Below are 16,179 nucleotides of genomic sequence, written 5' to 3' on the forward strand. Positions count from 1 at the left end.
GAAAAGGAAGGCATCTGTTGTCATGGTGACTGAACCCACAGATGACTGTATTCACCCAGATTACCGGAGATCTGTCATTCATGAGGATGAGCTCTCAGATGTGCCATTACATCTAGCATTTACAACCAGGTGAAAACAAAATGATTGGTCTATGTATGTCAGCAAATAAAAATGAAAACACAAAAGAACTATCCACTGTGTACGCAGTAGCAATTCTGGGGTGTGAAGAAAGATGTGCATAGAATATAGCAGCGAAATAACAACATGTGTGTGAAACTGCTGGCTTGGAGAGATTTTCATTTATCTCAGTTTTCTAAGAGGACAGGAGACCTTTAAAAATATGAAAGTTTCAAATATGACTGCCAAAAAATGCTTTTGCAAACAAAAGCAGAAAAAGCTAGTGAAAAAAATAATAATCACCATTTAGAACGGCATTAACCATTTGAATTACATGAAAAAAATAAACACAGCCTGATTTGGCCTTCAATTAAAATAAAAAGTTTATATAATTAAAATTATTTTTGGATATGATTAGTATAATTATACAAAAGAGAAAAAAAAGATGGAGATTAGTGTTGATTTGGAAATCATTCAAATAGAAATGCATGCGCTGAGGAGATATTGGGGTTAAAATATTTTTACTGAAGCTATGCAAATGCAAATTTAACAATTACAGCTGATTAGCAAAACATCTCATGTCCAGTCAGAGTTCATACTATTGTTTACGAGTTGCCCTGGAAACGACGGCAAAGGCCATAAGACTGAGGGTCATTTTATTTACTTGCTTCTGATTTTCAGGGAGGTGGCCGCAAGAAAGTGACGATATGAAAGTCAGCGTCAGCAAAAGTCACCTGCTTTTCTTGGGGGGGGGGGATTACTTGTTACATAGTGAAAGTACTTACATGTATGCAGGCACTCAGTCACGGTGGTGGGCTTTATCAGGTAACCTTTGCACACATAGCAGGTGATGAAGTGGTTGAACTCTTTCACGAGGTGTTTCCTCTGCACAGACATTTTTGACCCCGGCAGAAGAGGTTGCACAGAAGGAATGTAGACAACGGTGTCGGAGGGGGTAGGAGGGTGGTAAGGATGCAGGGCAGGGTTCACAGGAGTGCTTTGGTTACACTACACTGCTGGGCTGCCCTGTGCACCCGCTGCATTTCAAGTCAATCCTCGCTTCGTGGAAAGGGCATTCTCCTGGAGACATTAATCTGGGTGCTTCACTTCTCATCCGCCTGGGAAAGTGTATCTAGCAAATGCAAGTACATCACAATTAGACTTACGCCCGAAACTATGATGGATGCTATAAATTCAAGTATACATAAACTTTATATAATCCAAAAACAGCAATTACACCAATGTGTGACATTTTATATATAAACGATACGTTCGAAGTGTCAATGCAAAAAGAAAAGATGTAGCAGAAACTGATATCGCCGTCCATCTCTTTTTTAAAACTTACAAGGAAATCACCAGTCTGTAAAAGAAATGGAATGAAGATTCACCAAGCGACCCCAGAATCTCATCGCAGATGAGATAAACGGGTCCTTAATTTCTCTGATATTTCGTTTTATGACGGGTCAGGATAATTAGCAATCTAAATGCAATGTCTTCGCATTAGTGCACGCAGTGTCGTGGAAGCCACAAAATATCCCTATGCATTGCATAGTACAGGTGCACCTTACGTTACAGACATGAATTCCGCCCCCTCACACACACACACACAATATCAATACCGCCCTCGCTTCCCCATACACTCGCATCACATCTTCCACCTTAAAACAGGCCGGAACTCAAATTGACTAGACTTTTACAATACTTTAAAACTACTGTTTCTTGCTAGAAATACAACTTGTCGTTCATTCGGTTCTCGCAGGGATTCCATCAAGTTCCCGTTCAATGTCAGCGTAAGCGCAGGTGCCCAGTGAGAACAGCCCGGCTAGCCCGTAGTTAGCTGGCTCACGGGCCGCCTATGTTCACGCACGATTTCTGACTGTAGCGACATCCCTCGGTATTACAGTCCTGTTTTATCGTACGTATTTATAATAAGAGTTTAACGACGGGAGACACTGTGACGGAGCAAATCAAGTAACCTGCCCGTTAATTAGATTTCAAAACGCAAATATCAGAGATATGGTCAAGAATTAGTGCGAATACGTGCCGGAGAGGGGGGTGTTTTTGCATTTTAAATCTGCTGGCTGCGGTGTAGGTCAGGCGAATCGGAGGGACGTCACCGCGGCGCTCAGGAGCGCGTTACTAGAAAAATCCTCCGACGCGGAGCTCGCACGCGGACAGCGGCCGCGCGCGCTATCTGTCGCTCATCAGCACCAGGAAGTCGCGAGCGTCACTACGTGCGTCACCTCCCAGAAAACAGGTTTACTGGGCGATAAATGTATGAACATGGCTAGCTGGGTACGCGCGGCGCTGACCGGGAAGGAGGGAGGGGGGGGACGCAATCGCCGTCGTTAAAAAAAAAAGGAAAAACACGCCACACCACACAAGTTGCTAGCGGCCGTAAAAGTGTAACTTTCCGCCGCGACGCGGCGTCAAGTACGAGCACTAGTTGGGGCGCTTTAACTAGCGCTTTACACACCACCGAGCGGAACAAGGTCGGACACATGCCCAGCAACTTGATAGCCGTGCGTGACACACGATACCATCCCCATCCCACCCTAAAACTTCACCAGAACGGCACCTTGTGAAAACGATACGCAATAGCGTCGGCTACCCGACTGGCTCTCGCGACGCGGACCGCATCGCTTACCTTCCATTTCTAACGAGGCCGATGGTCGTGAGGATCCGCCGAAAATCCCGAGCGCTATAACCCGGCGCTGCTTAATGTGCGTGGATGTTGCATTAAATCTCACAGAATACGGAACTAGCCGCTGTAAAGATGATAGAAGAAAGGGGCGGAGTACTTTCCACTGCTTGTTTACGCATTGCTGCTTTATTCATCCTACGGCAGATACACTCTGATTGGACACAAACTAGGGCGCAGCCTTCAATTACCAAGTACTCCAGTAACTGTGCACGATAACAGAGGGCTGGTGGAAAAGTGTGCTGTTTATCAACACAGCACTGTGGCAGCCAGATAGTGTGATGGTTAAAGCACATAGCCCTCCATTACAACGCCAGCCCGTTTAAACGATGCATGTCCATTGCAGGCATATAAAATAGGAGCCCGTTACATTGTGCTTCAATGATTTAAAATTAAATAATGTCATCAACTATACTGCGTGGCTCATCCTTGACTTAATGCTCTGCAAAATAACTTTTTCTTAAAGGGCCCACGTTTTATTTAAAGTATCACTAGGAATTAAAGTAAATGTGGGCTTCGTTCGCCTACTCATTGGTATAAAACTCTTTAAAAGTATGTGATGTTTAGGAATTTGATGTACTGTAATGACGTGTTACGGATCTGGTGATATGACAGATACCGTGGTAAAGTCTGTCTTCATCAATTATCGTTTAAATGGACACGTCACATAAGCGTCGTTATCATGTGGCATCTCTCGTTACATTATGCTAAATGAGCTTGTAACTTAATCAGAACCGCATTGCTGTACGTTTCTATGAACAGATATAAATGATGTCAGTGTCTGTCTTTGGTCTTAATACAGTTAATAAAATCAGGGTCAATTTGACACTAGTTAGAATTGACCTATTTAATAACTGTCCCCGTGGAAAATTCATAGTGGCCTCAAGATTAAAGGTTTTACTGGATTATTCCGGGCGGCTAAAAAAGTTTAACATGTGATAACGTGTTATGGTCTGTAATCATTTTTCTTTCTGCCGTTCCTACTTAATGTGGACATTACTGTAGCTATATTTTCCAGTCTCTTCCTTAATGTGTTGTAGTATTGTGTTGCTGTATTATAATATTAACACATATCATCATATTGTGGAAATAAGGTATCACTGGAATTGTCTACTGCAGTACCTGCTACTCTGGATATAGTTTAATATATGCACATTTCAAAATGTTGTTGACTGTGTATGGGGCAACGGTAAACTTTACAGGAAAAAGAGTGCCTCATAATAAAAGCAGGTGTTTGCCAAATGTTAAAAGTATTCTGGTATCTTATAACCTACAAAAATAATAATCCATCTTCCATCACTGCTTAAATATTACAATATCACACTGAGTCTAGGAAGCTTAGAGCACAATACAGGGGCATTCTGGACAGAATGCCAGTCCATTGCAGAAATAATGACTGCATGTAAGGTATTTTGTAGGGTGGCACAGTGGTGCCACAATTAGCATGGTCCCGTAGTACCTCAGGGGACCAGGCTTTGCATCTCTGTCCCAGCTCTGTGTATGTAGAGTTTGCATGTTCTGTCATTGTGGGGTTTCCTCCAGTTTTCTCCCTCGCAGCCCAAAAACACAGGTGAATTGGAGCAGCCAAATTGCTTCTATGTGTGAATGGTGCCCTGCAATGAGTTGGCGCCCCGTTCTGGGTTATTCCCTGCCTTTTGCTTGTAGCTTCCAGGATAGACTCCAGAACCCTGCAACCCTGCATATGACAAGTGGGTACAGAGAATGGATGGATTCAGGGACTTGATTGTCTATGTGTGTGGTCTTATATATATATATTACATTGTGAGGACCAAATGTCCTCACAATGTGATTAAATCCTACTATTTTGGCCTTGTGGGACACTTTTTGGTCTCCACAAAGTTAGGGATACAAACATGCATGGAGTTTTGTCCAAAAATGTTCAGTCCATGTTCCATATGTGTCCCCTTGCAGTCCAAAGGCCTTGCCCAAAGTGTGCGACTGTCTGTGTAACCATCCTGGGTGTCCCTTCCCTTATGCTGTATGCTGCCTGGGATTGGCATCAGCCCCTGCCCACTCCCACCAGAGACCCTGTACTGGATAAATGGGTGGAAGATGGATGGATATAAATCCCATGTGCACTTGGTTGTTTTCACTATAATGGATCAGGTGAGTATCGTTTCTATGGGCAAAAAATAACATCAGACAGAAGTAAAGAAATATTGGATAGTCTGTGGTTTTCTTCATATTATATACAGTGTGAATATGTACAGTGCAAAGGGTGCAATTTTCATTACCTGGAATTCACTTTTAATTATACTACACGGGGAGTACATTTGTAAGTGGGCATATGATTAGTATCTTCTTCCAAAATTTTAGCTATCTTCCTGCTTTAAAAGAAACAAAGTGGGTAAAATAAACTCAAGAATATTATCGATCCTGTTGAAGATACAGACGTAAGATCGATATAAGTAAACTCAGTTTTTTGTTTTCACTCAGACTGAATGCTGTTAACCTTTAAATATTTCATGACTCTACAGTATTGAATAGAAAACATGGCCTATCCACCTGCAATTTCCTTTAAAATAGACAGAGAAAACCAATAAGGAAAGCAACACAAAAACCTGATTACTAATACTGACTTTATTATACAGTACCAGTCAGGAGTTTGGACAATCCTACCCATAGAAATGGTTATTTGTACTATTCTCTACATTTTAGAATAATTATAAATACATCTAAACAATTAAATAACATATAATGAGTTATGTATTGGCCAGAAAAGTATTACATAAAAAAATATATTGGGGGCAGCTCTGCGGGTTGGGACTCAGAAGGTTGCTGGTTCAAATCCCTGGGTCAGCAGAACAATCCCACCATTGGGCTCTTGAGCAAAGCCCTTTGGCCTAATTGCTCCATGGACTGGCTGACCTTACTGTCTCTTCTATACCCCAGGTTCATGAGGTGGGCTCTTGAGATGCTTTTCTAGCTGTCCTGAAGAAGTTTCCACATATATGCTGAGCATTCATTGGCCGTTTTTCCTTCATTCTCTGGTCAAACTCCAAAACCATCTCTACCGTGTGTTGGTCGGGTGGCCAGGTCATGTGATGTGACACTATCACTCCCCTTTGTAGGTGGCTTGGCGTGTCCAAACTCTTGACTGGTACCGTATATAGCAGTTTTAAATTTGCAGTTATACATCTGTGTTGTATAACTACTTATCGAATACACAAAGTCACAAAATATGGGCAGCTGAGAGACACCACGTCACCCAAATCAATGTTTTTGGGCTGCAGGAGAAAACCAATATAGATATGGTGGGAACATGTAAACTTCAGAAAGATCCAAGCGCAGGCATCAAGCCCACTCTCACTATGTTTTGAATCAGTTTTATGATTTAGTCATTTCAAAGTGGATCCTTTCTTTGCATTCTTAAGTTTTGCTTGTCACTGACTGAATGACATATTTGAGTTTATTTACAGTAACTATGCCAGTTTAATCTGATCAGTAACCTCATAGCATTAGTGCAGAGCCATGAGATTTGCCCTAGTTGAGAACAGTGCTGAAAATCTGTAACTCTCCTCCAAAAACTTCCTGAAAGAAGCCATGGTAGATCCTCTTCGGAGAGCGTTGCTGCGATGCCTTTAGCTGACTGACTCTGCTACATCTTAAGCAACGATCATAGTCTTGCCTGTATCTTATCTCCAGAGTCCTTGTTGACTAACCACAAACCAGATAAAATTCCAAAATTCTGAAATTGAACTTAATCACTGAGTTTTCTGTCAGCCTGAATCCAAGAGCTAATTTAATGCAGCTTCTTTCCAAACTAGAGAAGCAGACTAGCAGGAGAGCGATAGGTGTGGATGTTTCAGCTCCTAATAAAATCGACACTTGGTAGACTTTGAACTGGATCTGTCTTCCATTATGAGGTTTTGATGAATCTGTTCTTTTTATACAAAAGTCGCACAAATTTGCTTTTCTGCTCTAGCTACACAGGTGTCGACAGTAATCCGGTGAACGAAGAGCCCAACTTAATAGTCTAATTATCAAGTCTGGGGTACCTGAAGCTTTGCATATCCCTAACAGCTAGTAGCCTGTGGAGATACCAGTCTCTGGGGCACAGATGACAACTGTTTGGGTCATTACTTTCACTGTGTGCCGGCATCATTTTTTTGTGCACACCCACTTAATGAGTTGGTTGGCACGTTGGCTCAGTGGGTAGTGTTATTACCTCACGCTGCCAAAATTCCCGGTCTGTAACTTGTTGTGTGCGTGCGCTTGTGTGTTTGCGAATGTGACTGAGTTCTCCCTGTCTTCACAAGGGTCTTCTCTTTATAGTTCTGCTTGCCCTAGGTAAATTTAAGTCAAATACAGCAAGGATTACTAAAAAAAAGGGATTATGGAAATGAATGACTAAAACCAACAAAGATAATCCTCAATCAGCTCTGTAAATAACAACAGTGGAGGTTATCCGAATCCCTTTGGTAAGTACATTGCACAGCTCAATAAGCCAGTGTTTTCCAATCCGGTCCATGGGCACTCACAACCAGTCCATGTTTTCGCTCCCTCTGAGTTCCCTGCCGGTTGGGAGGGAGCAAAAATGTGGACTGGCTGTGGCCCCCCGAGGAGTGGATTGGAAAACATTGCAATAAGCCAATAAGAAAGGGTATGATATCCCATTGCATTAAAACAAGTTGTAAATTCGCAGTCCATTCTTCCAGAAGCATCCTTTATAGTACAGTGAATTATAATGACAATAATGCAGGTGTGAACTGGAAGTTCAGGAATTTTTCCAGTGGGCCAGCTGGTTATGAGGATTGGACAATCTTGCCCAATCCCAGCATTCTGTAACTTATATTCCAGGGCTGTCCAGTCCGATCTCGGCGTGTTTCCGGGTTGAAACCAGGAAGTGATTAATAGACTGTTATTTCATTGGTGGCCAACTGGCTGATTGCAATCGGCGAAAGCCCCCATCCCCAACTGGAGGGTGGGGGGGGGGATTCCCTGTGGTTGGCAGCCAATTCCCAGGCTGCTTTTTTGTTGCAAATCTGCCCCTGTATAATGGTGGTATGGTGGAATATGGTGGTCTGGGGTTTGGGAATTCCCCCAAAGTGAGACAGATTTTGTCCCACATCCCAAAGATATGAAAGTGGACTGATTGGTGTCTCTGAAATGCCCATTATGTATGATTGTGTGTGTGCAGCACTGTGCAGAAGCCTCAGGCAGCCAAAGGTAATTATGTTTAACGCTTTTTATCTGGGTTGTATGTATAAGCTGTAATAAAAGTATAAGAATTTCTCCTGTTCTACAAAAAGTTACTGATGTCTCGCTGGATTGCTAGATGAACACCGCTTCAGTTCCCAAACCTCTCCATGGGGGCATTTCAGCCATTCCATATATTTGTTAGTTTCCACTGGCAGCTCATTTACTTAATCAACTTAATCAATTAATCTCATGAGGTATTGATTACCCAGATAAGGCTAGTATGTGAATTCAACAAATGCATGGAATCATTGGATGACACCTGCAAATACGGTTGACTTGAGGAATGGCTTTGAAATGGCTTACCTGGCATAGTGTACAGACATACTCATAGCTATACACCAATATAAACACAATTTAAACATTGTTTCCTTTGGCTGCCACAGACTTTGTCCTGTACAGCAGCGATTCTCAACCCATTGGTCGCGACCCAAATTTGTTTCACGGCAAGTTCTAAAAGGGTCATGAGGCAGAGTAGGAAATGTAAGCATTTTAAGACCAGAATGCTCCTATGTTGATCCATGATCACATTTCCCAGCCCCAATCCTAGAATTAATCCATATAAACAGGTTTTGGGTCTGCAAATGCTTAGTGAAAAACTGGTCAACACTCAACCAATCCAAGCAGTCAAACCACAGATGCGTAATTTAAAATTCACTGGCACATCCATTCAGATTTGTGAGGTGGTCATTGATTGGCATAAACTGCAGAGTGCACTGCGTGGTTGATCATTGCGTTAATTAAAACCTATACTTGATATAGGGTCGCGACTGAAATGGCAAGGTAAAGATTGGATCGCAGTGCAAAAAGGGTTGAGAACCACTGCAGTACAGTATATATGCCCTGTGATGGACCGGCACCCCATTCAGGGCGTAGTCCTGCCTTGTGCCTTATTCCACCCAGGATATGCCACGTGCCTTGTATCCGTGGCCTCCAGCATAGGCTCCGGACCCTCGGACCCTCACAAGCCTGAATAGGACTAGCAGTTAAAGAAGATGGATGGATGGGTGGATGGATGGATGGATATTTTGCATAATTCTGACTGAGATGAGCAGGTACCTGCACAATTTACAAATACTATTTACCAATGCTTTAAAAAATTAAGTATTCAGGACTGTTTTATAATAAAATTTTGTGGTAAATTCGCTTAATAACAATAAATGCACTCCTGTATTTTTATAATTAACTGGAAATGAAACAAAGAGTGTAGTAAAATGAAATAATTTGGCTAATAGATTAAAATATAAATGTGTATAAAATATTAAGTGTTCTCAATCAGCGATGCTGACCTCATAAACTAATTCACTTTAATTAAATATACTTAAAGTAGTCTTTGTATTAAAATGATTTAGTGATCCATAGGTATGTGGTTTAAAAAATGTTTTTTTCCACTGAACATGTAGAATTAGAGAAAGATGCTGGTGATGTTTGTGCTGGGAAACCGGGCCCACACTGACAGTGTTACGCTCGGGTGGGTCCGGAATCTCAGAGAGAACTTCAAAAACAGCTGAAAGTGAGATTCAATTACTGTGAGACAGCTGGGATGAAACAGCCTTAGCATTTGTCCCCAAAGAAGCACCATTTGTCTGTATTGCGGCTGAATTCTGCTGATTCCGAATGGCAGCGTGCAAAGTGCAAAATTACCGAAACATATTGTAACATGCTGTGTTCCTGCTCAGAACGATGAGGTTTTTGTGAGAAATAACTCCCGTTGCTGTCTGGCTCACAGAAATTTATGATTTCACACTATATTTAAAAAATCCTGTGATACGAATTAATTAAAAACGTGCTCCTTGGTTTCGGATCGCAAATTTTTTTTTGTTCTGGGGTTGTATTGTTAAAATATCCTTTCAGGAAGTGTGTCATCGAAAAAAAAAGGTAAAACTGCTTCTGAGTAATAAAAAGAAGATCGCTTAATTTTGCATGAGCCAAAAGATAAGTTTAGTTGTGGTTTATTGCTGCTGGTAGGGTCAGGTCAGGTTGCATTCTAACCAAACAAGGGCAACAGCAACTTCAGGCCTCAGCAGAAAGTATGCCTGGTAAGGAGATGATCTGACAGCCAAACCTATATGTGTCTGAAAATGGCAATAATGTGTCCAGCGAGAGTTTACCGAGGTGGAAGGGGGACTGTTCATTCAGGGCACATCAACAATCACAGGCTGCGGGCGCAGAAGGAAGCAGCACGCGTTACACCATGGAAACGTAAGGGAAACAGACCAATCTGCTTCATCAGCTGTAGCCATGGTGATTCTCAGATGGACTGAAGCATGAGAAATGAGCATGAAGGAGTTTCCTAGTGATGCTCTGTGTGGAAATCGTTCAACTTCTATGATGACTTCGCAAAACATGCGTCAGTGTTTGCGCATATATTTTTTTTTGCATGTATGCATCTTTCTCTCCTTGATAAGGTTTACGTGTGGAGCAGCTGCATGGATGCCACAGCACTACTAACACGCAGCTGAGCATCAGTTGCTCTCATGGACTGGTAAGACTGAAGCGTGGTTCAGTTTTCCTCCTTGCTAGCGGTGCCACTTGGCAGCGGAGATGGAAATTGGAGTTTTTCTGGGGTGCTGTGTGATTCCACCAGCTAAAATGAACATGGCAACAGAGACAGGCATTTCCTTACCCTTTGGTATTGAAATTTCTTTCTATTTAAATGCTGCATAGCAACTCGAGTTAATGAAAATGTGTGTGCATGCGTGTGTCTGCCTTTGGGAGTTAAAGGAATGCAGGTTTAGCTAATGTCACTTGTCAAATGGATGGATATTTATTGTTTAAATGCTTTATAACTATATATACAGCTCTGGAAAAAAATAAGTGACCACTCTATATTTAAAAAAAATCTGCATTATTAAATCCTGGCTTAATCATAGTTCTGCTGGCAGAAGGCTACACTGGGCGGCAGGTTGCTTCCAGGCTCAAAGTTTCTAAGACAACATTACACAAGAATAAGATGAAGCAGGAGACACTGTCCAAAAACTATCCGGGTAAAAGGCAGAGGTGACTTTCCAATGCCAGAGACGGCTGTCAGCAAATCCAATGGTGCCTCGTGAACTAACAGGCTTCTAGAAGCAGGACTGAAGACCCATAAAGCAAGGAAGAAGCCCTTCACTAATGAGAAGTGGGGAAGAGCCAGGCTGGATTTAGAAAAAAAAACATGTATATTTTATACAGACACATACCCATAAATTGAGAAATGAGTGAAACTGAAAATTTTGCTGTGGTCTCTTACTTTTTTCCAGAACTGGACATGTTTCTGAATATGATTTTATTTACTGGAAAAGATCAAAATCACAGACATTTCAGTCATTTTTTTATCTAGCTTTTTGAAATACAATGCTTTTTCCATAAAATACCATAAATTGGAAATGTTCTAATTATAACTGAAGAACTTTACAAAATTAGTATTCCCGTTTCAGTGAACTTGACTGTACCTTTGAAAGTATGATTTAATGCCTTTCAAACTAAGTTTGCTGTTTACTTTGCAAACTGCAGCTGTTTCTTAAAAGCAACCCTTTACAGTATATAGGTTTTTCTTCTAGAATCATTACCTCTTTTACATTACTTAGTTATTTGTTACTGTTAGACCATGAAATACATGAAGCTGTCCGCCAAGCTGAGTAGGACTTCATCCGTCGTTCTGTAAAGCCATTGAGATCAGCCTTATTAGGTTTCGATAACAGAAATGCAAGTAAAAGCACCATCCACACATTCCAGATTCCCATTTGCTAATTCTGTCCCGGACATCTAAACATAACAATCTATATTAGCTACCGTTTCTGTATTTTCATTCCCTAACAATAAAACTCAAGTAAACCTTCCATGAGCTGTTTTTTCCTGTACAATTTACTGAAAATATAATGTATGATACATAAAACTGTTACATTCTGCCCATCTTACCCTTATTTCCCCTCCCTAACGTGGCCCTGATAAGCCACGTCTGTTGCTTGTTGCCCCTTGTTAAGTCTTTATATATCAGTACCTGTTTGTCTCAACTTCCCCAGTCCCATAATTAACGTCACTCTCCTTGTCAGCCTGTGTCCTTCCTCATTGTAGTACCTCTTGTTTTTATCTCTCGTGATCCTGTTTCTTTTCCAGTCTTTCTTTGTTTAGTTTTATTTCAGTAAAACCCTTTTGATTTATCGAAAACACCTGCCTTCGAATCCTTCGTCTTGAAAGTCATGACAAAAATTATCGTATCAGATTAAAATCCTGCATATTCAGAAATATAGAAAAGTGACAGAGACATGTGCTTGTTTTTTCAAGCTAAAAGCAAAATCACAACACATCCAATTAGTCATGTGATGATGACGCATCACTGCAAATAAGTCAAACTTGCACACTGATGTCTCTTTCTGTTTTAGGTCTGATTTATTTCCTGACTGGGAGCAAGATGAAGACGAGATCTGTTTCATCATGGTAGATACACCCCTTATTGTTTTTTTTTTCTAAAAAAAAAACCTCAACCTAGGATAACATCTTACCAGACATTCATCTCCATATGACATTCATTACTGATTAATTCCTGTGATGTCTAACTAGAACCAAGACAGATGAAGTCAAACTAGAACCTTCACCATGAGAATATCATTCTAGCATAAATATGTATATACAGTATCTATATATAATAACTGTTGGAATAACTGTTGGAATAAGTATAATTACATGCTGAATGTAATTATAAGAATGAATTACAAGAATGAATTACAATAATTACAAGAATGAATGCCATGAATGCACTGTTCAGATTCCCATTTGCACACTAAGCAAGATTTTCTGATCTGAGTTCAGCTGCTGCTTCAGATCCTTTGTTCACTGTATGATGTGTGATAACGTACAATGAATGTTGAAAGGGGGCGATGGGACGGTTTTCCTGAGGGCCTGTACGGGGCCGACGGTGCTGCTGAGGGGCCTCCTGGTGCCCCCCGCGGACGACTCCAGTCGCTCCTGTTGTTTCTCGCCCCTCCCGATATGGGGGCAGCACCATAGACCGTCCTCCTTGCAGGCACTCTGTTAGATCACTGGGGTACGATTACAGTCGGTCAAAAACCTGAGAGACACAACTGTGCCATCCCTTTTGCCCCCCCCGTCCCCCCAAGCCCCACCTCCCCTTTGGCCTCAAGATCACATTTGCGCTACTGAGATCTTACTGCTGCTACAGTGATTAGTGCTCCTTGCGGTTCAAGTGACAACCGATTATTATTCCGTTGCCCCTCCGAGGCACTCCGGCGGCATTGGGCTCTGATCGCCACGGCGACAGGCATTTCCACGGCGACGGGAGACTTGCTGCAGTCGGGACTCTCGGCAGCTAGATGCCCGAATGCGGAGCACGCTTCAGGGATCCCGGGGGGGCGGGGGGGGGGGAGCTCCAGACCCCATGTGTTACATTCCTCTGGCGTGTAATTCCTCCTGGGGAAGCAGCATCTGCTCAGACCCCCGCCGTGCTACAACCTTCTATGACACCGGTTCATTTCCGTGGACCAGCGAAGAGTTGGAGTTATTAATTACCTGTGGCCCAGGTCACGCTTATGGGCCCAGTCATGCACATCCTAAGGTTACCAGCAGGGGGCGTCACTAGGGCTGTTTTAAAATGTTATTTGCCGCCCCCCCCCCCCCAGTAAAGGCTTGGCCTCCCTTCTCAGGAATCTCTACTGACGCTCCTGGTTACCGTGACATATATATTTCTTTATTTTAACTCCTTTTCAATTTCCTTCGACGCTAAAAGTCGTGCAGGACAGCAGACTTAATTAAGCTGCCAAGCTGAGGCTCAGCAGGCTAATCCTTTGCGCCTGTAAGCTGCCAAGCTGAGGCTCAGCAGGCTAACCCTTTGCGCCTGTGGTCTGAAAGGTTGCCGGTTCACACCTCAGCGAACAGTTACTTGTCTGTGGGCCCTTAGCCCTCTGCTCCGGGGGCACCGCATGCTGGCCGACCCTGTGCTGTGACTGACCTGTATGTGTGCCTCATGGAGGGGAAGATCGGGTAGGCGAAAAGGGAATTTCCCACTGGAGATTAATAAAGCATTTCTGTTCAGTCATTTATGTTCCAATTTACACTGGTGTAATGAAGCAATTGACATACCTTCTATAAGTCAGCATAATGCACCTTCATGGATTCCCCCTCATTAGGTGTGAACAATGTTACAGCAGTGCCAGGTCCAGAACAAAATCACTAAGGGCGCCTCTGAAATTAGTGAGGGGACATGATCTATGCAACAACATGGTCTGATTGACTTCCACCTGAGGGGGAAGATTATTAATCTGAGGGTGCTATACACCCTAAAGCACCCTTGTAGACCAGGGTCTGCATGACACGAGATGACGCAGCATGCAATGTGTCGTAGACTTCTGTGGCCGTAGACGTCAATGTGTCGTAGACTTCTGTGGCCGTAGACGTCAATGTGTCGTAGACTTCTGTGGCCGTAGATGTCAATGTGTCGTAGACTTCTGTGGCCGTAGACGTCAATGTGTCGTAGACTTCTGTGGCCATAGACGTCAATGTGTTGTAGACGTTAACGGCCATAAACGTCAATGTCTCATAGACGTCAGCAGCCATAGCTATTTGGAGACATCAGTAGGGCCAGTATGAGATGTGGATGGCAGGGAGGCCAGTCACACAGTTGTTCCCTTTCAGAATCAAGCACTTATAAAATATTCTGCAAATATGTTGTTTATATTTGCATCTAGGAACGTGAAGTGATGGATTTAGGGTGCATTTTATCAGTTGAAAGTGGTCAGGTGCATAAATTGGATGACTTACAGAAACTCCATTATCTCTTGACATTTGAATATTTAATTATTTCGTATTCTTCTTGTTTAATAATTAAAATGAAGAGCGAGTTACAAATATGTCATCCTCTGAAATCCTTTCTGAAAAAGTACTTCTCTAAAAAGACGCACGCGCCATACATTCCCGCAGCTATTACACATTGACTCCTGTACCATTATTTTTGTTTGATCAATGGAGAGAGAAATCTGGAAACACGAGGGCGCTTTCCTCCTGTGGCAGATGCATCATGAGACTCCCCCCCCGTCCCCCCGCACCGGTCCGTGTGCCACCTGACGCCGCCGTTTGGCTAATATAGAGTAGCATGGGGGAGAAGCGCCCTGTGACAGTCAGAGACAGACTACTGTGGGTAAAAATCTGATAGCTGCAGCTGCCTTTCTGCAGCCCAAAACAGCGAATGGATACACATTCCATTGTCAGTAGTAATGGCCAGTCCTAAAACCAGGAATCGAGGAATGACCCAACTTTATGTCAGGACCCTCTTAGCTCATGTACTGAGCTACAGATTTAGTTTTACAACACTTCTCATGATGGACAGGGTAATAAAAGCACCACAATATTTCATCATGGAAATTCCTGTAGGCAAACTATTGACCGGCAGCTTAGTTTTTTCTAAACAAATTTTTTTCAGATACAGAATGGCTTCTGCACATACAGTACGTGTGTGCATGCTTTTGTCTGGGCATAAATTTAATATTTATATGTTTTTTTGTTTATTGTGAACCCCACCAGGAGCAGCAGTATGAAAATGAGAGTGATGATCAGGGCTACTATCCTCCCCCCCCCCCCCCCCCCTGTAGAGCAGCAGAAAACAAATTTTGTCAATTTATAATACAAACATTTCAGTAGCCCAGGGTATCTGCCTGCTAGCTAACTAGCTCTCGTTTGTTTCACAAGGAAAGTAATGAAATATTAAAACTACTGTATCTGTACTAAATCTGTATTAAGAGTATCTGCAATGTCCCAGCATGCAACCAGAGGTATGTCTTCTGATTTTTATCACTTACTCTTTTACGTCACCTAATCAATCGCCTATGTCACCTTTTGGGGGGGGTTGGCCCTGATTATTATTGTTTAGACTTTAAACTGCTTACTACTGTAGTAGCCGAGTGTCTGCATGACCCTGCGATGAGCTGGCTTTCTGGGTACACCGCAGCCTGTCGGTCTCATTCGCCGTGTGCTGCCGGGGACAGGTTATAGGTGACCCTGACCAGGATAAGCATTTGGATGGATGGATGGATGGATGGGTGAGTGGATGGATAGAATAGCTTTAATAAAATCTCTCTATTTAAAACAAAGTTATGAATAGTTCATGTGACATTAGATAAATGCACCAGACTCTTCAGCAAATGTAATTA

General features: G+C 42.5%; 1 protein-coding gene and 1 long non-coding RNA gene across 11 annotated transcripts in view; one reads left to right on the plus strand and one right to left on the minus strand.

Annotated features, from left to right (window-relative positions):
- pcgf5b (polycomb group ring finger 5b) overlaps positions 1–3,010 on the minus strand; it is a 21,444-nt gene extending 18,434 nt beyond the window's left edge. The window contains exons 1-2 of one of the 3 annotated variants that reach the window (XM_023842353.2): positions 2,765–3,010; positions 903–1,249 (exon numbers count right to left, since the gene is read on the minus strand). In XM_023842353.2, coding sequence (XP_023698121.1) covers positions 903–1,014 — 112 coding nt within the window. In that variant the 5' untranslated portion in view covers positions 1,015–1,249; positions 2,765–3,010. Of the gene's footprint in view, positions 1–902; positions 1,250–1,462; positions 2,119–2,161; positions 2,314–2,764 lie in introns of those variants that run through there. The other 2 variants (XM_072703317.1, XM_023842354.2) reach the window with 2 other exon arrangements.
- LOC111859568 (uncharacterized) lies at positions 2,307–13,089 on the plus strand. 8 transcript variants are annotated; one of them, XR_002841852.2, is made up of 6 exons: positions 2,307–2,351; positions 4,751–4,945; positions 7,115–7,260; positions 8,915–9,093; positions 10,447–10,523; positions 12,403–13,089. It is a non-coding gene; the product is annotated as an uncharacterized lncRNA (long non-coding RNA). The 8 variants fall into 8 exon arrangements; XR_002841847.2 differs by having other exon boundaries at positions 2,323–2,392; XR_002841848.2 differs by having other exon boundaries at positions 2,323–2,392; positions 8,942–9,093.
- Positions 13,090–16,179: the final 3,090 nt, after the last annotated feature.

Source organism: Paramormyrops kingsleyae, chromosome 20 (genome assembly GCF_048594095.1).
Source record: "Paramormyrops kingsleyae isolate MSU_618 chromosome 20, PKINGS_0.4, whole genome shotgun sequence".
NCBI lineage: Eukaryota > Metazoa > Chordata > Actinopteri > Osteoglossiformes > Mormyridae > Paramormyrops > Paramormyrops kingsleyae.